The sequence below is a fragment of the Rhodnius prolixus genome, unplaced genomic scaffold, assembly GCF_049639745.1.
Source record: "Rhodnius prolixus isolate KJV_2025 unplaced genomic scaffold, Rpr scaffold_3, whole genome shotgun sequence".
NCBI lineage: Eukaryota > Metazoa > Arthropoda > Insecta > Hemiptera > Reduviidae > Rhodnius > Rhodnius prolixus.
Genome location: NW_027411603.1, coordinates 27,184,105 through 27,211,839, shown reverse-complemented (window position 1 = coordinate 27,211,839; position 27,735 = coordinate 27,184,105). Strand labels below are relative to the sequence as shown.

The 27,735-nt window shown below is 31.6% G+C and overlaps 1 protein-coding gene across 9 annotated transcripts in view; it reads right to left on the bottom strand.

Annotated features, from left to right (window-relative positions):
• Positions 1-27,735, bottom strand: part of LOC141452641 (uncharacterized) — a 95,214-nt gene that overhangs the window by 10,587 nt on the left and 56,892 nt on the right. For 7 of the 9 annotated variants that reach the window (XM_074124977.1, XM_074124979.1, XM_074124976.1 and 4 more), the window contains 4 exons: positions 17,712-21,317; positions 14,580-14,683; positions 7,867-7,995; positions 6,471-6,610 (listed from right to left, as the gene is read on the bottom strand). In XM_074124977.1, the coding sequence (XP_073981078.1) occupies positions 6,471-6,610; positions 7,867-7,995; positions 14,580-14,683; positions 17,712-21,317 (3,979 nt within the window). Of the gene's footprint in view, positions 1-4,888; positions 6,345-6,470; positions 6,611-7,866; positions 7,996-14,579; positions 14,684-17,711; positions 21,318-27,735 lie in introns of those variants that run through there. The other 2 variants (XM_074124980.1, XM_074124982.1) reach the window with 2 other exon arrangements.

Below are 27,735 nucleotides of genomic sequence, written 5' to 3'. Positions count from 1 at the left end.
TAAAAACTACTTAATTTTTTGGGGTAAACCTTTTTTATTTTCCAACATAGTCTCCTTTTAGGCTTATACACTTCGTCCAACGCTGCTCTAGTTTGTTGATCCCTTCCGAATAATAGGGTTTGTCCAAGTCTGAAAAATAGCCATTCGTTTCTGCAATCACCTCCTCGTTTGAATAAAATCTTTTTCCCGCCAGCCATTTCTTCATATTGGGGAACAAATAGTAGTCCGAGGGAGCCAAGTCTGGAGAATAGGGGGGATGTGAAATGGAACCCTATTTCCATTAATTTTGCGACCATAACTGCTGAGGCGTGAGCTGGTGCGTTGTCGTGATGGAAAAGGACTTTTTTGTGGGCCAATCGTGGGCGTTTTTCTTGCAGCTCGGTTTTCAAACGGTCCAATAACGATGAATAATATGCACCTGTAATAGTTTTACCCTTTTCCAGATAGTCGATGAGGATTATTCCTTGCGAATCCCAAAAGACAGTCGCCATAATCTTTCCGGCCGAAGGAACGGTCTTCGCCTTTTTTGGCGCAGATTCCCCCTTGGTAACCCATTGTTCACTCGTAGATTGTTCTTTGGTCTCAGGAGTGTAGTGATGTGTCCATGTTTCATCCACAGTGACGAAACGACGCTTAAAGTCCTGCGGATTCTTCTGGAACAGCTGCAAACCGTCCTTGCAAGATTTCGTTTTTGGTCAAGCGTGAGCAATCGCGGCACCCATCTTGCGAATAGCTTTGTCATGTCCAAATGTTGATGCAAAATATTATGTACCCGTTCATTCGAGATGCCCACAGCACTAGCAATCTCACGCACCTTCACTCTTCTGTCATCCATCACCATATCATGGATTTTATCAATGATTTCTGGAGTAGTAACCTCAACAGGGCGTCCAGAACGTTCAGCGTCACTTGTGCCCATATGGCCACTCCGAAAATTTTGAAACCACTTATAAACTGTTCTAATCGAAGGTGCACAGTCACCATAATGTTTATCAAGCTTCTCTTTAGTCTCCTGAGGCGTTTTGCCTTTCATAAAGTAGTGTTTAATCAACACACGAAATTCTTTTTCGTCCATTTTTTGAAAATCACTCGACTTCCTCGATTCAAACGAATGCCAAACACAAAGAAATAGACCGATCTGGCTGAAACTTGGTGTGTGTTCTTCCAAGAGATGCTACTAACTAAACATAACCTCGATACGCGCCAGTGGTGCTATCTCTCTGACTTTGCACGGACTTTTCAAACGACCCTCGTATATCTTTCATTTGAATCTTTTTTTTTTTTTTTTATGAAAATGATTTAAGCTACTTTGTTGGATAAGAAAGTATGCTTCTTTCTCAAGTGCCTGTTAGTTATACTGTTTCAAATGCTTTCTAAGGGAATAGAATAACTGAATGGTCAGGGCACACAGGATTCCCTCGCATTAGAGTTTCTGCATGTGCTAACATTACTCTCTCTCGAACCTCTACACCTCACTATCTGATAACGGACAGTTGTTTGAAAGGAAAGAACACTGCATGGCGGCTGCACTGAAAAAGGCTCCGGGCGCCAATGGCCTCAGATAATGACACATCTCACAAAAACTATGTTTACACTAAAACATATAGGTTATTTATTATTCCTAAAGAGGCTATAGGAAGGAACACAATGGTGTCTTTTCCTTACCACTCGTTAAAAAGAGTTTTTAATCGATTCATTTTCTACTTCACGTTTTCAGTATGATTAGATTTTCAGCTTCCCTAAGTAAAAAATAAAATAAAATCACTAAGTTCAATTTTGTTACTTCGTTCAAAAGCAATGATGGCACTATCAATAACCTCTTGATTATAAAATCAATAAAAAAAGGCAACCAGAAATTTTATTTACTAAATCAATTTTTCACTTTTGGGTTTTAATAAAAACTTGGAGTTCGTTGCATACTGTAGATCTGTAATTTTTTTTTTTTAATTAATTTTCCAATAAAAATTCATTTGAGGGCACTTTTGTTAGAGATGCTGGCTGTCGCTTCAGGATGCTGTATGATTTAACTCAGAAAAATTAAGTAATGTCTATGTATCCAGACGGGCTTCCAAATTAGATTTCGTGGAGGGAGGAGAATAGCAATCTTACTTTATAATAAATTTCTCATCGTCACCATTAAATAAAATCCACGGCCTAAATCAGGAATCCAATGCCAAATTAATCTTAGCTTTAGAGGACCTCGCCTCTAACCGCTCGGTATCGTGGCGCCTTACTCCTACCAATACTATATATATTTCCTCAAGAAAAGATCTGGAGAATGAAACCTGTACCTGACCCAGTAAAAACGAATCAATCTTCAGATGATTCAACAATTCAAACACTTTGGGTTATTAGTCACCGAGCAAAGCTAAATTAGAGAATAAATAAAAGCCAGAGACGAAGTTAATAGTTCATAGAAGATAAGAAACAATGCCGAACTACAAGAATAATATGACGAGCGAGATCTGGCTTATGTATTCACAAAACAAGCTAGTAGATCAAGTAAGGAGAATATCAAGTTATAAAGTGGAATAAAGTATATAAATTGTCGTTATAGTACTTTTTACGCTGTTCAGAATTTTTAAATGATTTTGTGTGTGAATAGATTGTTTTCAGTTAAGCACGAGCAATTTTTTTATACTTTAGAATTAACATGATTTTAATTCAAAAGTTGAAGAGTAATTAAAAGTTGAAAGTTGTGCTGAAAATTTACTTTCTTAGATTTTATTTGTCACAGTCGTTTAGAAGAAAAAAAGAAAAATGTAATTTAAAAAAATTCAATAAACTAAGCGTAACTGCTAACGTCTTTATTATATTTATGGATGCAACGGGTTTGCGCATTTAGTTCTTGAAATAGTATATGGTCATAGCATTATTCATTATGGAAAGATTATGGGTATCAATCAAACTGAATCACTAACATACTAAATTCCCCTAAACACTTAAGCCATTTAATAATGACAGTTTGTTATTTCAGGAATATCTATTTCATATAATTTTAATGAAAATCAAATTGATCACTGACGCAATTACATGAATTTATAAGCGAAATAAAAGTAGGAATGTACACTAAAAAGTTTGCACACACAAGGGAGTGGGAAGGCTACTTTATGCTCTAGAATCTAACAAAAATGAGTCCATAAAACTTTAAGAAATTTTGTTTCTCACGTTAGTTTTTAAAAGATTCAACCGTAAGTAGTATTTAATATAACAAAGATTGCTTTAAAACATTACTTTGGTAATGAAGGAGAAAATCCTTGCCTACGATTGAGCACCTTAGAAAGAAGGGTCAAGTACTTGAATGATACATTATCAAGGCCAGGTGAACGGGCAATACAAACCAGGAACCTACGCACGGCCAAAACTTAATTGTAAATTAATAAATTTAATTTTCCTCTAAACAATATTATGCGCAGGCCAAAATCAATAATAATTGCTAACCTATTTTACGATTCACAGATGTCAGGAATGTATCAGCCAGTTCCAGCAATATCTTCTTGCATAAACTAAGGAAATATCTGACGTAGGATTCCTTAATAAATTATTTTTCATTATTTCTTGAGTAGAAACTCTTACATTTTTGAAAATTTTCTGATGGCACTGAAACAAGTCGCTCGGGCCGAATCTCACTTTCTAAGTTTAAGTCCTTTGTAAAAAGTGGCCTTTCTCCACAGTTTCATTCATCACAAAATGGCGTCTATAACTTTTTTTTGAAAGAAAACTAACTTAACTTTAGTTCCAACTATAATGGTGAAAATAAAAGAAAAGGGGACACTTGCTCGAGAGGATACGGATGCTTAGGGTACAATGCGTAAGCAGTGTAGTTAAAAATGAAAATAATGTCTGACATGTTCTGGCAGAACATGGTCTAGTAAGTAATATTAACTAACTATATTAATGATGGCAGGAAAGAGTAGAATGAAACGATTTAATTAATATTAAATATTTATTAATATTAATTAATATTAATTTAAATATTTATTAATATAGATTTATTAATATTAATTTTATCTATTGTGATAAAAAGAAATAATGTCCCTTTTAAACTTGATGTCAAAATTATGTGTAAAAACCTAATGATAATGTAATGAATCCTTGATCGGAAGATACTGTGGAATTAAGCATTATTACTTTAATAATAAAAAATACGGTGTTAGGTATCTAAAATCAGAAAATAGTTGCAAAAGATTAGGATATGTATATCTCTCCAATTTTCTAAGAGGATGAAATCGATCATAATGAATGACCAATGTGGTGTTGTAGAGAATTGATGTTATGGAAATCATTTTTTCCAGATGTTAATGGATCCATTGCAGAAAATAAATCAGAACTAGATAAAGCTACAAATATATAAAGCTGCGCATTTGTTTGTCCCTTGCTTCAAGATAATTGAATGATCAAAAGATTTGAGCAATCCTTTTCAGCCTTAACAAATTATTTAAATAAATATCGTTTAAAACGTAGCCAAAATAAAAGCCCCTTGAATCTAATAGGCTTAATTCTCGCTGACTTCAATCAATAACCTGAAAATACCAATTTGTGCTTATGTCCTTAATTAAGCACGTATTTCGTTAATAAAAATCCTTTTTGATATAGGCGATTCATGGGGATAGTCAGATGGAAAAAAAATTCTTTTCGCTCAAAGGGTCTAAATTTAAGCACAATATCAGTTTTCAATATCTACAGTGCACATTTCGAGCAAAAAGATTTTTCTTATATCCAATCTCCATGCACCTCCCATCATCAAAATCGAACCCCAAAAGGTCCAACGAAATCAAATAAGTTTTGAAATTTAAATTTATTATATGTTCTCTCTTAAAAAAGAAAAAATTACTATCTCACAAAAAGGTGCATATGTTCTATAAAAACGTTTACAAAGGAAAGGGTATCCTATCTTAATAATATTTATTAACCAATAAAATAAATAAATATGTGAACACTGATTAATGGAAATAATTTACATTTTCATTAAAAAATAAAGTAGATACAGAGAATGTAGTCAATAATCAAAGCAGATAATATTAAAGATGCTTCCAAATGTACAATAAAGAACTATAATAAATTTAGAACTATCTGAATGTTCCATGTACGGTTTAATATTTGTTGTTTTTTATTTATTTCCATTTTTAAAATAAACAAAATATTTATTATAAAAAGAAGTTTATTCAAACTCAGGTTTGTTTTTTATTTCTTAAAATGAAAAGAGTGCTTAAATATTATTAATTTTCATTTAAACGAATTTATATTTGGTAAAAGATATAAAACATTCACAAGCACATAGAAAGTATACATACATTCAGCTATCATTTAGATGAATTTTTAGCAGTGTCATAATTTCTATAGAACTAATAGAAATAAATATGGGAATTTCTTAGCCGGAATACGAAAATTCGTAAGGCGAAATGCCAATAGAAGTACTTTTGGAACGTGGAAAAACCATACGTTAGGTATAACTCAGAATCATGGAATACAATATTAAGAATAATCGAGCGATAAACATGCTATCACCCTGAAAATAACCACGTTCCTTACTAAAAGCAATAACAAAAATATGATCGAGTCTAATCTAGAATTTAAAAAACCGATGGTTTCAAACAAATAGAATTATATATGCAATGACTGTAAATGTTGGAAAAATAAAATAATCCCACCCCTTGCCATTGTGATCTTTTATTTTAACTTAAAATATGTATATTTACATGATATTTACACAGATGATCCCACTTAGTTGTTCGGCTATTTCAAAAACGCCACTATATACAATATTTAATTCTGTATTACAACAACGAAATTTACAATAAACCACACTAATTAGCACATGATTTTTACAAAACAAAATGTACCGCCTACAAAAACGATACAATTCGAAAAATTAAATTTTATGTATAATTGAAATTTAATTTAAGTTGCCTAAATACGGAGCTTTTTCTTCTTATTAATAAAATAATAATAATGCGAGATTTTTTATATTTTCAAAATTGACTGTACAAAATTAAAGTTGGAACTATTTTTTAAAAAAGTTAAAACCTTTTGCACTAAGTGCAATTCTTTCTGCGTGATAAATATTAGTTCTGTGTTTAACTGAATAACAGCTGATTTTTACGGAATAAAAAAATTATTTCATATAAAGATATTTAACGGAATAATAATATGAAGACCGTTTCACCTACTACCCCAAGTTAAAAATAATAATTAATTAATAATAATTGTAACACAGTTATACTATTGTTACTAATATTTTTAGTTTCGTTTCTGTTTTACTACACTACTAAAATCACTTGTCCTTAACACCACATTGATTGTTTCCTGAAAGATACAATACGCCTTTTTTATTTAAAAACTTACTGAAATAAACCAAGAAGAAATTTGTCCTTTAAATCACACTTTCATTCAATTATAAATAAAAGTAGAATTATTTAAAAAAAAAAAAAAAAGAAATAAGTAAAAATAAACATAAAAAATTGACTTACGGTTTTGGCTTCAACATTTGTGATGCACCAGCAGGTGGAACTGTTTTCTTTTTGCGTTTGTGTCTGTACTTTCTTACGTAAGCATCAATCAGCCGCTGTATTTTTATTGGATTTATTTCACCAGATCGACTGTGACATATCTGGAATACAATTTTAATTTTTTAATCATTAATTGCCAGAGAAAACTGCAAGTAAATGACGTAATAATGACAAATGCTTTCTAAAATAAATGAGATTATAAACCCCAGAGATTGATAAAATAAAATAAATAAAAAATCAAAATTAATTATATCCTCTAACCAGCCTAAAGAGCAACTTTACAGAATGGATTTTTAAGTGTTACAATTTTCCTTAATTATTTGCAACGTACACTTTCATCTAAAACATTTGAATTAAAAGAGAATTGGGAAAGTTCTGAAAAGAAAATATCAATCGCTACAAAATCAATGCTCAAGTAAAGTAATGCTCTTTTACAAAAAAAAAAATATGTTGAATTTTTGAAACTTCTGAGTTTGCAAAGTTAAATGACATTTACAGAATATAGAAGCCAATGCTGGTTATATCGATTCCTAATGGAAACCTAGAAAATAGACAAAAATATTTTAACTCTATTCCACTTTATCACAAAAATCCAAGGGAAAGAAGACTGGAACCTGGGATCTCCGGGCGGAAGTCCAGTAGAACAACCAATTAGCTAATATTCCCTCATAATGGTATTAAGTTTGAATTGTTGACAATATTTTAGATGGACATTATATATATAATATATATAATAAATATATATATAATATATATATATTTGTAGCGTGGTAATTTTGTTGCATCTTTACTTCACTAAATTAAATTAATTTATCTTATAAGGAAGAAAGAATTACCAATGGCTGAAATTTTGATTGGCAATTTTCTTCCTTCCTTATGGATTAATGAATCAGTAACCAAAAATTAATTTTTCTCATAACACGTAAAACATCCCTTCCCGGACTATGAGCTAAAGAGAACACTTGGTGAGCGGTAATATTTTTACTTTTTACCATCATGAGATAATATTATGTATTATCTTGCAAACTTCCGACTTTTGAGTTATCACTGCAAATTCAGAAATGAGGTTCTATGAATCTGTTTGGAATCAAAATTGTCTGTCTGGAAGCGTGTATCCATTATGAAACCCAAAACGGAAAATAGAAGAAAGTTCAAATTTAATAACTTGGGCTCAGGTGCCACTAATAGGACGAATTCTAAGAAAAACAACTTTTTATTATTACTTATGGACCTTCCTCAAAAAAAATCCATTAGCAATTTTATCTCAGAGACCAAAAAGATTCAGAAACACTGATCTGAGTGAGCCAAACAAGGGTTCTTTACAAGTATTTACTAATCATATTAAATATAAATTTACCTTAGGTACAGATTTCCTTAGAATATCCTTGTAATCTTCTTTTGAAATATGTTTCTTTGCGTAATGCGGTTTTAGAACTAATTTCACCTCTTCTACCACTCTTTCCTGGCGGTTTAGTTTCTTCAGAAACTGAAACAATATTAAAAAACCATGTTATAAAATGTTAACACACCTTATTATCTAAAAACTTTAAAAAAGAGCAAAACAGAAAAATTAAATTTGAATAACAACCTATTTTTCCTTAATATTCTTATAAAAAAAAGTCTGAAGAAAAATACCATTTTTATCTAATAATCTTTATACATTCAAATTTGATTGTTGGGAAGTAAAATGAGATTCGATGCTGGTCATACAATGGCAATTTCTACCGAGTTTTTGATAATTTCATCATCCGTAAATACCTAAATAATAATATTAAATCGGACGATTTATGAATTTGACAGTGGTCATTTAAAGTAGTATAATTATTCAAGAGAATCTCACAACCTTTTTTGCTGATTTCGCTTTTGTTTATTATAGAAGACTTTTATTTAAAGTTTTATTTTTATCTTGAATTACTTTCTCCTTATAAGTTTTGAACAGTCAGTACTCTTGGAGATGTCAAAAAAAAAAAAGAAAGTAATATTGCTATTAGAATATACATTTCCCATTTATGTCTTTCAAAAATAGTAGAGGAGAATAAATCTGTTGTAATGGTAGCTTTTGTTTTACAACTTTTAAGCTCTCTGTTATTACTAAGTTACAACAAGCTTGCATATCAAGTAAAATCTTATATCAAACACCAACTTCTTTACTTATACATATTATTAATTACTACTTCACCAAATATTAGGTACATAAAATACCAGATTTGTTACAAGATGATAATAAAAATAATAATAATAATAATGGTTTTAATAATGTTACACGAATGTCGAACAAGTTGAGATCGGAACTGGAATTATACTTTTCCTCCTCTAAAACAATTTAGCTTTATGCAAATCAAAATTTATAGGATAGATATAATTACAACCGTAGTCAGTGGCATTGTCACCCTCGTATACCACTATACAATCCCGTTTAGGAAAGAATGCCGAATTGGAGGATTAAGCAAATTGAGATTTCTTCAGAAATAGGGAAGAGATTAGTGCACTGGTCTCCCACATGGAGATCTTAAGATTCGAATACAGTCTGTTTCGAATTAACATTTAACTAGCCAATGACGGACAGTATTGTCAGTAAAGTTAAAAAAAAAATTGAATAAAAGCTGCCAGCGCAAAGAAAAAACCCAGGCGTCAATGAATTCAAGAGTTCACCACCTTTACATTAAATAAAACACTAAACTAAAAAAATGGTTGTAGTTCCCGCAAAGGAAAAACAAATGGCATGAAAGAGATAACTTTCTGCCTACTGCAAGTTTTATTTATTTCTAATTGAAAAATTTGAATTTCTAAAAAAAAATGAATAAACAATTTAGACTTGGATATACATATTATAACCTTACCATCTTTTACTTTAGCTATTTTCTATTCCAGCTTGTATCCTTACAAATTAAGGATTCACCCAGTTAACAAATAAAAAAAAAAAAAGTAAAGTAATCGCCTATTTTTTCAGGCGGGGCTTAACGTCCAACTACCATTTACTAGGTGTCGTGGACGGAGGCGACTAGCAAACGTACTTTACTATTTCTCATTTAACCATTAAATAAAATCCAAGACCAAGACTGGGAATCGAACCCAGTACCACAATGTATATTAGCTTTACAGGTCTCGCCAGTCAACAAATAAACTCAATCACTATATCGATTACTGAATTTTCAGGTTATGTGAAAACTCAGATTTCAAAATTGGTGCTTATTTTCCGATTAATTGGTATGGCTTTGGAGAAGCCCCATCGAGATTCGAATCGACTAACTAGAACGTAATCATATTTTTCATGTTCGTATACCGTATATATTTTGAATTTCCTAACTAACGTCCTAATGATGGACAGTATTGCTTTCTACGAGAAAACACTGTCTAGAGGCCGGTAATGCACTAAAAAAAAGCTCCGGGAGCCATTAACCTCAGATATTAATGCGCCTTAGAAACAGATAATTTCAAAGGCAAATTTGTCAACAACTTAATTGTTTATTTTACATATTTTGATAAATAAATATGTAATTAATAGTATATTAGAAACCGGCGAAAAATCAGTCAAGAAGTAAATTTTTCAGTAATGTAGTTTATTTTTTAATTATTATTCATAACAGAAAAAAAATGTATAACTTTCTAAGAGGGAAGGGATTAGCTATGAGGTTAGCATACTGGACTCCCACGCGGAGGTCCCGGGTTCGAATCCAGCTGCTGACCCTTAGATTTTCTCTTCCTAGGAGCTTCTTACAGCTCACTGACCGGTGTTGTCTGTAACGAGAGAACACTGTCCGGAGGCCGGCAGTGCACTGGAAAAAGCTCCGGGCGCTAATAACCTCAGCTGTTGATGCGCCAAAAAAAAAAAAAAATATAACTTTCTAAGAATTTCCCTCTAATGAAAGGGACAAACTTTTATAAACAAGAATAGAATTTAACATTTATTTAGACACTGTGTATACATTCAGTTAGCATCTTTCTCTTTATAGTTTAAAGCAATCTAACTATTTTTTTATAACACAACGTGTCACACACCAAAAAAAATGTCATTACTTCTTCACATCTTAAAGTCCTCTCCCCACCATCTTTTTTCCTTGAGTCAAACTTTGCAAAGAGATAGATTTTGCAAAGTCTCACAAGAGAATGTAATCAATTATTATGTAAACCTTAATCCAAACTCAAATAAAGGTACTGATTGAAAGATGTAATAAGAAGGGAGGGAAGGGATTAGCTATGCGGTTAGCGTACTGGACTCCCACGCGGAGGTCCCAGATTCCAGCTGCTGACCATTAGATTTTCACTTCCTAGGAGCTTCGAGAGAACACTGTCCGGAGGCCGGCAGTGCACTGAAAAAAGCTACGGGCGCCAATAACCTTAGATGTTGACGCGCCTTAATTAAAAAAAAAAGAAGAAGGAACTCCGATAGTTTGAAGTCAAGAACTCTGCCGTATAGCACTTTCAGTCAACGGTAATTTACCAATGACAGATGAAGTGACTGCTGGTATCAGTCTTGTGTTTTATTATGGTACAATATCAGGCAAAAACATAATTTAAAAAATCAATTTAGGATGTATGTGTAATAAACATCAATACCTAGAATAAGACTAAAGCCCTCTTGTAAGTACCGAAAAACTAAAAAATAATGATTTAAATTCATCTCTTCACTTAGATTAACTAAATAAAGCATCTAAAGAGAAAAGAAGTTGGATCGTTTGAAAATATTTTCTATTGTTCGGCGTGCCAGCTGCATTTTAAAATTTATATTGTTTTTTGCATGAGGATTATTGAAGTTTCATGGTACCCGCCCTTATCGAAAGTATCATACCGACTCTTCAAAAATATTCGTTTTGGAAAACTCTCTCTGACTTAGATTTGTAATGTAAATTATCTTATAAACAGTAGCATATTATATGCTTATTCCATAATAATGTCTTTAATTAACGCAACGTTCACATTTAATATTAAATATTAAATTAAATTTTAATTTAGTGCACTGTTTTTTCTTAAGGAATTCTACTTTTTTTTTCTTATCAAAATTTCTAATGTTAATATTTTTAGTAGTAAATGAAAATGTTCTTTTATTCACAATCTCAATGGCCTCTTGTATCTTTTTTTGAAGTTCTCATTGAAGAAAAAAAACAAACAAATATCTCTAAACTCTTTAAATGAAAGAAAACCTCTATACTTTAGAAATTAAATCCGGATGCTTCTTACTGAAGAGCCGAAAATAATTGCTTGGTACAGCTCTAAGGAATAGAGCCTTAAACAAAATTAAGATCTCCTCTAGTGCACTCATATATACATACAATTCGTAGGGTACTCGACCTCAAGCTGCGCTGTATAAACGTTTTCGCCAACTCCTCATTACAATACCTTTACCAAGGTTTACAATAACGTAACTAAATCAATTATCTAAGTTTAACAGGGTTTTGAAACCATTTTGGGATTTCTAATCAAGCAATGTTTAAATAATTCTCTGGGGAATTAACGATTCGTACTAATAAAGCTTTAAAACGCTCTCTTTTACAACCGTTCTAAAGCATAATTTAGAAATTGAAACGTAATGACTTCTTCTCAAGAAGTCTTCTTCCCAAGACCTATTCTTTAAATATTATAACTTGTATAACTTTTTAATTTATTCAATCAATTCGACCGATAACTAAGTGGATAGCTGTGCCAATGACAGTGAGCCAACATAAAATGAAGATGAGGTTGAATCAGCAAGAGAAGTTTGTGACAGAAGCTTTTAGAAAAGATAAATACATCTTAACTTCTGACAACATTCCTAGGAATGTAAGACTTGTCATGATGGATATTATCTGATAATCTAATTCAACATAAATAATCTTTTCTTTTCGCTCTGTCCGGCCTGGATCAACTTCTACAGAAAATAGAAACGTGAGTATTTGGAAGAAAAGTAGGACAAAAAAGAAAATAGATTTCAACTCAGAACTAAAATAATAATTTATAATTATAATTAATTCCAGAACTCCAGGCAGGGTACGATAAATATTAAAGAATAAAATTCCTGATTGTTGACACAATCAGCTGATTTCGTCCTATCAATACTTCTAGCTTTAATAAAATTAGATTAAAGTTACTGAGTATAGAAATTCCTTCTTTACTTTAATTTTTTTATTAATTAATTTTAAATAATTTTGGGAATATTTAGAAGCGGCCAATAAAATTTTGTAGACAATTTTTTTTTTTCGATGTTCCAGCAAATTAATTGCCTTTTTCAGGATGATATAAATTTAGTTATATGTTCAACTACATCATCTTAACTCATCACCACAACTGTAGAGTGTAACATATAACACGACAAATTTACTCGTATATTAACTTGAAGGCAATAAATTTGCTGAAACGTCGGTATAAAAAAGATAATATCCCCAATATTCTCAAGGAAAGGAAGCTATCAACAAAGTCGAAAACTAAACCATCATTTATTAAATAATTATGTTCAAAATTTTCTTAAGAAGATCCCCTTAATTGTATAAAGAGGGCAGATTTTTGTTCTATATACTGCCCAGTCAAACAGTTGTCTAGTGCAGAGGTCGGCAACGTTTTTAATGTAAAGAGTGAAATACTAAATTAAAAATTCATGGCGGGCGCCAACTATTTTTCGAAAAATGGAATTACTGATTCTAACGGTAGAAAATCTTGAAATCTCGACGAAAATTCGATTATTAATGTATCAATGGTTTTTATGTACGATGTAGTGTCAAATTCATCAACACTCAAATTTAAATTAATTTTCAATTATTCGTTTGACATTTTGAAAGTGAGACAAGGAATTTTTCAACAAATGCGCTTTTAACAATTCCAACTTACATTTGAAAGAATTAACTGCGCTAATCATATCAGCAATATGGGAACTCTTTTTTTCACTCGGCATTGAAATAATAAGTAAGTTTTCTTTACGATGAGTCCATAACAGGGATGGCATAAACCTGTGACAAACTCTCTTGATCTATGCTCTCTTGTGTACTGACTACTACTGACATGATTGCTCAGTTCATTTCAGTTCAACGCGTAAGCGCGTCACCGTTGACGTACAGTAGATTCAAGGAATTTTAAAATTTACGTTTTGAATTTCTTGTCTAAATTAACAATAGTTTAAGGGCGCACTAAAATTTATTGAAGGGCGCAGTGGCGCCCGCGGGCGCCGCGGTGCCGACCTCTGGCCTATGGGGTTGTACTCCATTTTAAAATGTAAGTTTTTGTTAAGAATAATACAACAATAAAATATATTTTACATAAGTAAAATAATACACAAGTTTAAATAATTATCCTTAAAATATGGAAAAATTAGGTTAGCAATAATTATAAATAAATTTGAGATGGGATATTTGCCCTCTAAAGCTGGATTCTAAAAATTTGACAAGAATGTGAAACGCTCCAAGAACAGTGAATAAGTGAAAGATAGGATTTGGATACCAAATTTATGAAAAATGACAACTAAAATACGGAATTCTTTTAATAAATAAAGAAATAAATCTAATTTATAAAGGACAGAATTAGTTTGATGGTAAGTCCTAACTTTCCTTCGCAGAAAGCGCTCAGGGTGTACTGTATATACATTCCTGGAATAAACCTATTGAATAACGAATTTAGAAGACCTTACTATTTTATGGTATGACGATAGTGTCACAAGACAATAGGAGGGACGCATTACTTAACTTACTCAGTACAATCAGACTTTGAAATCAAACATCCCAAGCACTATGATGCAAAATCATAAGGTAACCTCAGGTGACTATTACAAATCGATAGCTTAGCAAAAACAAGTGAAATTCACTTGGAAGAAATCACAGAATAATGACTTCTAAAAAAAATACTTCTCCAGTTTAAAATGCATTTGAAAAGCAAATAAATGTTCCAAGCGGGAATGAAGTCGCTCAGTATGAACATGACATTTTCCAACCAATAATGTAGTACCATTTTAGATAGTTTGTAATTGTGAGAGAATTTACAAAAACCGGTGCAGAACAGTTAGGACAAAGAGGCGTAAGATTGCAATCACTTTTTGAAACAATATTATCAAAGGTTTTAAAAATAATTAAAAAAAAAAAAAAAAATACCTTCAACACAATTAATAATTACCTTATCTTTAACTTGCATTTCCACAGCAGAGTTTGGCAGATCATCCAATATTTTTAATTGATCTTCATCAAGTTTTAACTGAACTGAATTCTTGTTAAATGTCGCTAAAAAATAATCATTCAGAATAAAGCAATAATATATTTATTTTACATTTATTATGCTAGTAAATGTAAAATAAATAAAATCAAAACATATTATAAATTTTATACATAATTAAGAGTAGGTATGGAATGAATTTTGGAGCCATGACAATTACTTAGAACACTACTTAAAAATTAAAAGCGAAACAGTGATGTTATAGTTTCATTTTTAAAAACCTAATTTATAGCACATAGAGTTGAAAATCTACTATCGTACATAATTTTGCGGTAATGAAAATCCACTTGATGTGCTTTACGTCTATGAAATATGTAATTTCAATATGGAAGTTTTATAGATGGATAGTTTTGGAATACGAAGCGTTAATCGCAAATTGCACATTTCCAAGTCAAAAGCCTCACAACTCTGATTACAAGGAGTCGAATAAAAGAAATTACTTCTGAACCGGACTAATTAAATTTGTCTTATATAGATTAATTTTAATTAAATTGGAATTCTCAACATTAAGAATCATTTTAAGTGATTAATCAACAATTTCGCCAAAAATTTGAATATTCTTAATCTTAACAATTGCAAAGCAAAAAACAGTATTATATTAAATAAAGTGGTGTTATAATTAAAGAACAATCGCGGTAATTGACTAAAAAATTATTTCATTAGTGATCAGGAATATGGCCGCGCAAATTGATTTCATTCATTTATACATCACCTTTATGAGTACGTCAGGTCCTATATGGGCGGTTATGTAGAAAATATTTATGTCCCTAGTAACATCACTGTTATCACCTCTTAACATTATTGGTAACACAAGAAAAAAAAATGACAGTGGGCTTTACTAGGATACTGTGCTCTATGTAAGCAGTTTTTAAATGAATTGCATCTCTTCCCTAAGTGGCCTTTACACAAAAAACTGTGCCAATCAATCCTACCACTCCTTCCTCTTTTTGCACCGGATTTTATCTCACTTTATCCCGTCATGGTCTCCATCGTGGATTTCTTTTATCTGGTCTTTGGATATTCTTTTCTCCTCTTCACATTAACCGTTATCCCTATGGTGCTTTTAGGTTTCCGTCGTCATCCACTCCATAACAATGAAGACAGAGTTCTACAGACTGAAGAATGTTATCAAATTTTAAAACAATTCTAATGTCTTTCTAGATCTCTCTGTTGATCTTAATTTTGTCGCTAATATTAGCAGATAGCCATCGCTCCGTTCTTGTTAATTAAGAGCTCATGTTTTTGTTCCGATCTGCTGAAATCCATGATTCCTTGTGAAAAATCGTGCAGGACGTCTACGTTGGCTTTACCAACAGCGATTGAGAAAGAATTGAATGTGAATTACAAAAAGTACAACGGGAAATACATAAACACATAAAAATTAAAAGCACCTCCTGAAGTATTGAGATCTGTTAGGAAGGGTCAGTTAAAAGAAGAGAGATGACTGATTGTTTAAGGACTTTTAAAAAATATTGACAAAAAGGAACTATCAAACCAAAGATGTCTGAGTCAAAATAATAAAGTAAAAATAACTAGTAAAATTTAAAAATGATGTAATAATTAAATTAGGAAATCAAAACATGAATTACTGAAGTCTGTGCAAAAGTAAGAGGTCTAGAAAGTAGTAAAAAGATTAAGAAAGGAGAATTGAATCTAGTTCAATAAACATGAAACATAAGTAAATTTGAACTTATTCTTTGAAAATCTATTAAAATAACAGAGAGGTTTAATGATTTGTAATAAATTAGAAGAACCTCTGAAAGGAAGGGAATTATAGAAGATCCAGTAAAAAAAGTATAGCAGTCACATTATATTACAAATATAGCTATAAATATATTCAAAATCTTTGCAGTTATTTTTACAGTGAAAACACAACGATAAATTAATTGAATCTGTTTTGACCAAGAAGTATAAAATAAATAAAATTAGTTCTCAGGTGAATGCATATAGGTAACATAATGTGACTTGCTTTTAAAGTTGTTGGTACATACCATCCTTAAAATTTACTTTTTACAAATATTTTTATGTAACTATTATCTAAATATAATATTTTACGCATATCATGCTTTGTAATACCTAATATCTACATAAGGCTTAACGTACGAAAGCCATTCAACGTAAAAAAGAATTTTATCTTACGAAAATAGGAAAACAGAAAAATTGTTGGGACGCTTGAGAGAAATGGGTGAGACTGTGTAGAAGAGGAACAGCCTGCCATGCTTGAAAAAACTGTACCTTAACTGTCTACAAACTTTGGATGAAATTTGTTGGGCACCTTTTAAGCACTCTTTATTTCTTGAGACAATTTCCCCGTAACATTCACATGTTCGATTGACTGAAGAGAGCTTCAGGAGGGCGAAGAAGCAGCGATGTAGCATAGACTTAGCATAGACAGAACAGTGCGGGCAGAGATGATTTTTTAGGGAGCCCGCGTTTCTTTAGTGACGAGAAAACTTTTCAACCAATAGCTAAAGTGCATTTTTTCAAGAGGGAACGATTTAGAGAAATGTAATACGTATTATTATTTTTTTTGTCACAAAAAAATCTGAATTAAACATGAATTCCATTTAGTTTTGAATGACCATCGTGTTGACATACAGATAAAACTTAAAAACATAATACTTAACATATAAAATAATGCGTAAGGTGTTTTACTTTTATGTCACTTATTTCAAAAGGTGAAATATGAAAACGGATGAAATTAAGTATTTCCACTTTGACGATATACGAGTATTACAACGGCAGTGGTATAATAACGCATTTCTTAGTTCTAAGAATAATTTATACTTTGCGCTGCTTTTGAAAAATAAATGTATAACATCAATGATCACTTCGTCTTAAAATAATCACATTGAATAATACAGAGATATAATAGAAAATACTCTTAAATAAAGCACAGCTTTTCTTAATATCTGTGGGTCCGCTGCAATTAACTAAATTAATGAAACACAATTTTTAAATATTATATAATAAAATCTTAAAAAACATTAAAAATAAATAAATAAAAATGAAACTTGCCTATAAGTGCACACTTACTTTTTGATTTAAGTGGAGAAATCTTGTTGCTGTTATTAGTCTGTTTTCTTTTGACAGGAGAAGGAGTGATTTTCACAGGAGGATGTTTTTGCTGAACAGGCCTAGGTTTAACCTTTGCAATGGGAGTGGGTGTAGTGATCTGAGGCATTGGTGGCTCAAACAAATCGTCACCTTCTGATGACCCGGGCGAATATGGCGAATCGCCACCACCTCCTCCTCCGCCACCACCACCATCTGAATCGTATTCATTGATAGGTGGTGGTGGTGATAAACGATTGCTAGTTATTTTTTCAACAAGACCTATTTCATTAGAAGCATCTTGCAATTGCTTCGGAGGGCTTTGTAACGGTGAAGGCGTTCTAGGTGATTCATGCAGTCGGGTGTTACCCACTCCTAAACTTAGCCCACCAACTACTCCTATCCCACTACCAATTCCTTTGGGGGATTTAAGAGCAGGAGCTGCAGGTTCAGGAGAGCTTAATCTCCCACCCATCAAAATCATCATCTCCCTTTCTACCATTGGCATTGAATCGCTGTCTCTTTTTGGTGTTGGCGATCGAGACTTGGTAGGTTCAAAAGGGTCATAAGGAACAGGAGGCTCTGGTGGAGTGTTAGGACCTTTGGAAGTCATCATCATCATTAAAGCATCAGTCATTAAAGGATCTTCAGTGTCACGTTCGCTTCCGCCACCATGATCTTCCTCTTCCTCCTCTTCTTCCTCTTCTTCTTCAACAAGTGGGTTGGACATACTTCTGATTTGAGGTTTGGACATAATATTAAATTTAATATGAGGTTCTGGAGGAGTCTTGGGTCCTGTTGTTGTCTGGGAGATAGTTTTCTCGGATGGCTGGCAAGGATCTGCTTGATTGAGTTTCTCCTCAGAATCACTTTCATCCGTTAAAACAATAACTTCCTTTGGAGAAGGAGTCTGTTCCCTAAACGGCGAAGCGTCCAAATCTATTATAGCAACAGGTTTTAGATTTTTCGAATTAATTTTTCTTTGAGAACGTGATGTACCGGATAATACTGTTCTAAGGGGTTGTTGATTTTCTTTGGAAGATTTATCTCTCTTTTTCTTGCCACTGTCATCCTCATTGCGTTTTTTCTTGGACTCTTTAGTTCTTCCAGTTCCTGCTGCAGGTTCTCCAGATTTAGAAGATTTGAAGTTTACGCTAACCAGAATATTGTCCCCAGAAGTAAATACTTCTTTTGAAGGGACAGGTGATTCTAGCCGCCTTCTCTTAGTCGATGAATCAGCTGCATTTTTGTCGTTATACTTCTTCTTCTTCTTACTTTTTTTAGTGGTGACTTTATTATTAGGTACAACTACCGTAAGTTTTTTCTTAGTTTGTCTAGTACGATCTCTTTCACAGCTGCTACAAGAACAAGTTGAGCAGCTAAGCGAAGGTGAGCGCCTCTTCTTCCTTTCCTTACTCTTAATTCTCTTCTTCCCTCGTCTTTGAGAACTTCTGCTACTCTGCCTCAGTCTTTTCTTGCTAACCGAACCTTCTCTGTCCCGTGAAGAACGACCACGCTCTCTTGATCTATTACGATCCCTAGATCTGTTACGTTCCCTAGATCTATTACGACTTCTTGACCTTCCCCGACTTCTTGATCTAACCCTAACTTTATCTAATCTCTCTCTACTTTTATCCCTTCTTTTCCCACGATCAGGAGACCTCGAACGGGAACTCCTTCTTCTCTTATCAGGGCTGCGCCTTCTCTTATCTCGAGGAATACTCAAACCTCTACTTCTGCTACGAGAAGGAGAAGAAGAAATATCTCTTCCAAACTCATCAACTCTCCTTTTTTTAGGTTTTTCACTTATTAACTTCCGTACATCATACCTCTCCAATTCTTTTCTTTTTTCTTTGGTCTTTTCTTTTTTATTTTTCTTGTTTTTTCCATCTCTGGACTTAGATTCTTCCTTTTCCCTATAGCTTCTATCTTTTGTACTTTTGGATAATTTCTTCCAGGTGACTAATGATTCTTCTTTTTGTGGCTTTTGTAAAAGAGTTGTATCATCTGCAACAATTTCACCTTCTTCTTTTGAACCATTCTCTTGTCTGGTCACCTCTTCAATCCTACTTTCAATGTCTTTCGTGCCTTGCGGGATTCTTTCTTTTTCCTCTTCAGGCGTGTATTCACAGTCTGATATTGCTTCTGTATCCAAACCTTCAATACCAGTTCGCCTATCAGATATTTCGTCCGGCCGGTTATCATTATCTTCTATTTCCCAGTTCCTTTCATATGTGCTGATTTCCTCATCTGTAATATCAACTAGGCCATCTCTGTCATCCTCATATTCGCATCGCAATTCTAACACATCATCATGATCATGTTCTTTTCTACTGCGTTCACCTTTTCTAGCATTCTCTATATCTTCTCTTGATTTATTCTCAGCTGCATGATTGTTAATAAATATATCATCACGAGGTGAGGATGATAGTCTTCTCTTTCTTGGAATGTCTTCATTATTTTCATTAGATTCACTATTTTCAAAAGTATCTTCTACATCAGAAGAATGTGATTGATCTTTACAACTAACAGATTCAGTACTTTGGTTGTTTGAATGAGAACTCAATGCGTTGCTACTGTAAACTTCTTCCTGAAGTTTATCAAAATGATCCAGATGTTTTTTGGAAGTTTCATTAACAGTTTCATCGGACACACATTCATGGTCACTTTTTTCATTTTCTTTAATGTCTCGATTTTCAGCTATATCTTCAACCTCATCTGATTCATCTAAATTCTTCTTGCTTCCTTCTACGCTTGTTTTTATATCTTCATTTTCGTTCTCGCTACTAACTGTTTCTTCACACTTTTCTACCTTAACTTTAGCTACTTTTTTTAAATCACTTTTAGTTTTTTTTTCGAATAAATCTTCAGAGCTTTCAGTTAGACTGTCTCTTTTTTCTAGTTCCGTTTTCAGAGAACTAGTATTTTTGATATCTTTTTCATTCTTATCGTCAGTTTTTCCTTGAGATTCACTTTCAGATTGTGAGTCTGTATTATCTCTTTCTTCTTCCTCATCGTTCTCTTCATCATCTTTCACATCATTAGATATTGCAGTTACCTCTTCTTTAATACTTTCATCAACTACTTTAGAGCTACAACCGCTATCAATTTTCCCTTCTTGCTCAGAATCCTCATTTTCTTCCTTTCGATCTACCTCACTACAAGAATCTGCCAAACTATCATCTTCTGAAGCATATGAAACAAGTCTAGGTTTTCCAGATTCTTTTTTATGCTCGATATTTGAAGAATTTAAATCTTCATTCACTGCTTTTCTTAAGTTTTGACTATTAGAATCAATGGTTTCTTCATTGGGAGAATTATTTTCTTTTTCTTCTTTATCTGAATCAGAATCAACATTTGTTTGTTTAGCTATGTCCATGCTAGCCTGTGAGTAAAATGCTCGGTTTGGGCACTCAGAGTCAGACAGATCATCATCATCTTCATCATCAGCTTCTTGTAAGCTACTTCTCTTATCTGGCGGGGCAGCTGGTAATTGTATTTCGTTTAAATCTAACTGATTAACGGTTGTACATGTAGCACTGGATTTATCGTTGCATTTCTCTGATCTATGTTTTGCAATATTTACTCCTGTAAAATAAAACAAAATAGAGAGCAAACATTATTTCAAAAAAAAAATCTAGAACCCTGAAAGAGCCTTGTCAAGTAAATCTAACGTTTTTTGGGCCAAAAGTACTTCATTGCTAATACTAACAATTACCGGTATAATCTCTATGAGATTTAAAACAGTATTTCTCAAACATACTGCGACAGAAACTGAAGCAAGCTTGGATCTTAGATACTATCTACTCTACTATATACATTAATGAAGAAATGATCCCCTTTAACTGACATAAATTTGGAACATTATTTTCAGATATCTAAGGTTACTTCCGATTCTATGTAAAAAAAACTAAATGTTTCGCCTTAATGTTTCCGTCATTGGATATGAGAAATGGAAAAATCCATATATTTAAAACGTATAAGCAATAATTCTCGATAGTTCATTGGGATAGGGCAATTTACAAACATTTAAACGTATAAGAGCACAGTTACCGCTCAAAAGATATTCTACTTTACAATTATAAATAATATATACGAACTTCCTAAGCTTAATCTCAGACTCGAGAGCAACATCCAAGTCATAATGAGAGTTTTACATTGTTTTCATTTTTCATGAAGAGTAAGACAATTTTTTTAAATATCCAATAGTCAAGCAGAAGAAAGGAACAAGTTTCTTTACTTTAACTATAAATGCAGCACTAGCTCCATGTTTTGGATGCAGAGCAGTTTTCTATGGGAAGCTAAGTTCTAATAGGTAAAATCTTAGTCTTAAAAGTGAATACAATACAAGAAAATAGATACAACCAAATTTTTGAAAATAAAAGGACTTTCCTACTTTGTATAATAATTTCTAAGCTATCAATTTATCGACAACAATCCGCAATTTGAGAAATACTCCTTCCTTTAAATTACATATTTTGCACTTTCAAAAAATTACGATACTTCTAAAAGTAATTATTGTAATTAATGTAATTAAGATTAGCTCAGACTAAAATGAATAGTAGCCCAAATGCGTTGATATTACTTTGACAAGAAAATGTTTAGAGACAACAAATTTTGAAAGTCAGCGAAAGGGGATTATTGACTTCCAGTTTAAATTTTGTTCATTTAAGAAAAAAATAAATGCTCTCAAATGAACATTGCAAATCTTCTAAAGAAGATAAAGTCTATGGCGAATGCAATCAGTAAAATTAAATATCACTGTACCAATAAAAGGCAGAAAACATCTCCTTAGTAACCAATTTACAATTGTGCTGTTGCGGAACATAATTCTTCTTACAACACAAAAAAGATCCACTACTTTATCAATAATCAATATATAGAACAGACCATTATTCCTTCAGCAAGTTTTTGACTCCACTACAAAAGTCCCTCTGCATGTAATTAAATACAAAACTTAAAATTTAAATATAAAAGATATAATCATCCAATCAAACCACCTAAAATTTGCTAAATTATTTTTTCCATCAAAATTAAAGCAAAGACAGACAATGTTTAGATTTTAAGATAGAAAAATTTTCTTTAAATTAATAAACTGTACCATATTTTTCAAAAGAGGATCTATTATTATTAAAAAAAGGTTATTAATATTCTGAAATATGTACTTATTTAAAACCGAAATTAAGATACAATTCTCATCGTAAAACAACTTCTGAAAAATCTTGAATATTTGAATTTTTTGAAGTTACCAGTAGTTTGAACATCACACCGAAGGATTGTAACTATCTGTTTTTCTCAAAAATTCATTATGAAGTAATAATTTTATTTAAAGAACCAAATATATGACCAATAGGGAATAACTATGAACAGTCAGATGTTCATTAAATTGTATTTACTTCTTCTGAGCAAGAGTAATTTAAAATGCACACCTCTTGAGTATATATACCTTTTTTTTGGAATCGCGTTTAATTTATGCGTGTATAATAAACGCAATAAATCACAAATTCTAAATAATTCGTTTTTTTCTTTATTTAATCATAATATTAGCAAAGGATCTTATTTTACAACTACTAGTTCTTTTTAAAACACTGAAATAATAAATTGTTCGAGAATCGAGAGCACAATGCTGTATATAGATGTTAGTTCAACCGTCCACGCTGACAAGTTTTGCATAAGATTAAAAATGTTTTGGTTTCTAGTTGCTTAATTAAAAAGAGTTAAATGTCATTTTGTGTCACTTTTAAGGAAAGTAGTGACTCTGTTTTATTAATGAAAATTACTAATCCTTAAAAAAAAAAAAAAAAAAAATCTGTTAGGACATTCATATCCTTAAAATGAGTGGAGGAGTAAGACATAAAAAAAAAAGTAGTATAGATTTCGACTGACAACTTAGAATTAGAAGCGATAATAGTATCAAATCCTTCTACAACCAACTGTGAGCTATCTGAAACATTTAGCTGTTTAGATACACATTCTTGCCAAGCAGTATGCACACCCTAAGTGCTTTTTTTTAAACAAAATCTTAACTGCTTAGCGAGACTTATACCTATGCTCATAATTTTTCCGATAATGTAAACAACGCAAGAGTTATTAATCTAATCAAAATTACGAATACTATTGCACTAATAGTATTTAATTAGATAATTTCGAAACATTCAAATGATTACTTAGAATCGATAATGTTTTCTAATCGACACTTTTCAAAACAGAAAATATTTTATGCGTTTTAGCCAATTATACAGGGTACTTTATGTACCATAACAGTTGGTCACACTGGCCAATCATTTCTAAGATTATGCTTCTTGATTGATATTGATTGATTGAATCTTGATTTATTAATTAATTTATAAATAATAAGTACGATTGTCTTTTTATCTATAAATAAAACGTTTCTTGAGTGATGACTTTTGTTAGAAGAAAAAAGAACTTTTCGAATATACACATTTAATTTTTATTTATCTTTCACATTTTATTATATGTGGATCATTTACCTTCAGGGCTAATTTAATCAATTTTCCCTTCAGGCAATAATAATTCAGATTTGGTGATCTAAGAATATATATAAATACACATTTAATACATCACGTCCAGATGTTTAATGATAAGCTATTGCCAAAATTTTTCTTGGCTGCTTAGAAAAGGATAGAAGCTTTAATGAGATATGGTAGCGAGATGAACTAGGAAGCAGCAGGTACTAAATTCAAATTCTAAAATTCTGCAATTAAATTATCTTTACCACAAGTCACAAACAGTTCATTGCCTCATAACAGGGAGATAACAATATCTGGAGACTGGCAAAACTTGGAAAGGTTTCGGTTGCGAACGACCTTAGAAGTTGATGCGTCTTAAATTTGTAAAACTTATCTTCCAACCTTTTGAGAAGTTTTGATATTATAAAGAGATGATTTCGAATAGTTTAAACATTGAATGTTTTAAATAGTTCTGATGATGGCCATCTAATCGCGCAATGAGTTAAAATAATATAAGAATTAAGATACTGTTCAGGAGGGAAGGGATTAGCTATGAGGTTAGCATACTGGACTCCCACGCGGAGGTCCCGGGTTTGAATCCAGCTGCTGACCCTTAGATTTTCTCTTCCTAGGAGCTTCTTACAGCTCACTGTCCGGTGATGGACAGTGTTGTCTGTAACGAGAGAACACTGTCCGAAGGCCGGCAGTGCACTGAAAAAAGCTCCGGGCGCCAATAACCTTAGATGTTGACGCGCCTTAAATCATAAAAAAAAAAATATAAAATAAAAAAGATACTGTTCAGTAAACCATTAAAAAATTGATAATTTTTAAGAACCTGAAGAGCAGAATATTACCACATTGGAACTCTTAGAGAATCCGTTTTATCAATACCAACAAAATAAAATTTAACTGCGCTGTCAATTCGAACCTATTTACTCAAAGTATACTGTAATAATCAACGAAAATGAAATAAATAATGGTAAATAAGTGATTTAAGGCAAATAGTAAGCATTACTGTTACTTTAAAAACCTTAGCACATTGTCTTTAAACCAAAAATCTTTCTTTGAAATAGAATGTAGTAAGAGAGCACTAAAAACCCTGCTTGACTGATTCATTATAGTGTACTGAAGAAATTCATGATAGAATGTTGAAATAAAATAAAAAATTGCCATCTTTTTAATTTAAAAACTACAAATTAACGGTAGGAATTTTATTCTTCAGTGGAGAAACTCTTTTTCAGGGTAAGGTAATAATTTTCAAGGTTCGGAGAGGAGAAAAAATAAAAAGCTGTCACATAACTTGGTAGTAATAAATAAATATTCATTAAATTCCACAAATGTTTTATTAGATTATTTTAATTTAAATGAAATAGCGTTTCTCTTCTTCTCAATTACAATCAGTGGCGTTCTTCCCCTTCAGGACCCAAGGCTGACCCAAAATATGTTTCGAAAAAATAAAACTTGGCTTTTTAAGCCATTTGTAGCAACAAATTCAGCATACAAATGCAGCTTTCAATAGAAAAAAATAATAATTTAGAAGTAAGCGCTTTACGAATAAACGAAGTCTGAACATTCAATAATTATAACTAAGGCTCGTACATTTCTCACTCTCAAGCACTCGCGCAGTTCTCCAATCCAGTTATGATTAATGTTTGAATTACTAAAAGTGTTAAGGCTAGTCTTAAGACTAACGCCGGTAGTTGTTGGAAATAAGAAACGCGCTTTAATCACACTGTCATTTTGAATTTAATTAAAAACTTAATTAAATTTAAATGTTCTTTTACTGTCGATTGTATAGTTCGTTGAAATATAGTCAGGAGAAAAGTGATAATTACAATTTACTAAATTATTACATTGCTTTAAGTGAAACGGAAAATTTAACGGATACTTAAATGGAAACTCCTTCTTACTAATAAAATACCTAATCGTAATCTCTCTTAAGGATAGTTGAAGGGTCACACATTTTCACAAAGATAATTTCGTTTTTAATAATTAACTTTTTACAGTTCTGTCAGTTTTCAATTAAATAATTTCATTTTTCTCTGATAAATTAACATTTTCAAGTAAGTTTGACTTACTTAAGTATTCACTTGTATTTCATGAATGTGACACAGATAAATCCGTTATAGCTAATGGTTGGGAGAAATAAAATTGAATATTTCCCCCCCTACATCTTACCCATATAAAATAACCCCGCTAACGCTACTGTTTGTAATAACACAGCATTTTTGTCAGCCCAGAATTCAAGATAAATAAGACAATTCTACTTTTCTTCTGAAATCTTTAAATTACAATAAAGCTGATGCTAGTACAACCAAAATCTTTTTATGTTAGTATAATTGGAGTACACAATTAAATTTTCAAATAGGTATTTATCTTTAATTTGGTTTTTTCAAAATTAATTTAAGTATTCCCAGATAAACACTTTTGCAGCGTCCTCTAAGACAAAACACTAAGTTTAAATGGGTAATAATGATTATTACTTATTCAACTCAAATTTTAATTTTAAAAATATTGAGTAAAAGGCAAGATTAAAATTTCTTGCACTTCAAACAAATGTAAGTTTTAGATGAAATATAAGTTTATGTGCGAAGAAAATACTAATCAGAAGAAGCTATTTGATAAAAGTGCTGTCGTTACTGAAGAATCAACAAATTTGGTTATGATAAATTCCAAAATCAATAGAAATGAATAGTGCATGCAAAATTTTAATGATTTTTAAAAAGTAAAATAAATATTTTTAAGTACATATAAAACCATGTTCACATCAAATATTTAAATTATTAAATAGTACACTATGTAATGAACCTCGTTGAAACTAATGTTCTAATTTTTTTTTATTAATTATTTAAAATTGACTGGGTAACTACTTCTCCACTCCAAAGCGTTGTGGATATTATATTTTATCCTAATTGCTTATAAAGCGATAAGTGCGCTGTTTGTTACTAAAACGATTTAAAAAATAAATAAATAAATAAACCTTTTGATAAATACAATATCCTGGCTCTTGGTTCAAATTCCCATGGCTAAGGTGACATAACTTTAAACAAAAGTTTTATTTTAATATTTTTTTATTTTTAATAATTCTACTTAATTTTTATAATTGAGCGTTAAAAGGTTGTTTAAACAGGTTATATTTGGAAAACAACAAATGCGTAAAATGTCTAGAGAACGATCTAGAAAGCAAGCAAAAGTATTTATTTAATTGGTCAAAGTTAGATTTGTTTTGTGTTTCAAAAATGGCTTCCTAGATTTTATGTATAAAACTAAAATGTGTATGTTTCTTTTATGTAATTTGTTTCTTATAATAATAATAATAATAATTACATGATGTAATTATGTTTGGTTTTCGACCGCTGTTAATAAATAGATTATCCTTCGGAATTTTGAGGAGGGATCAACATTTGTTCTTATTGCAACACCTAGGACCTAGGTAAATATGCATCATATCACTTAACTCAAGTCTTCCTTGCCTCAAGATTTAACTATTCTGATAAGTTTGCTTTCATTGTGATAGATTTATCCAACTTCAGAGA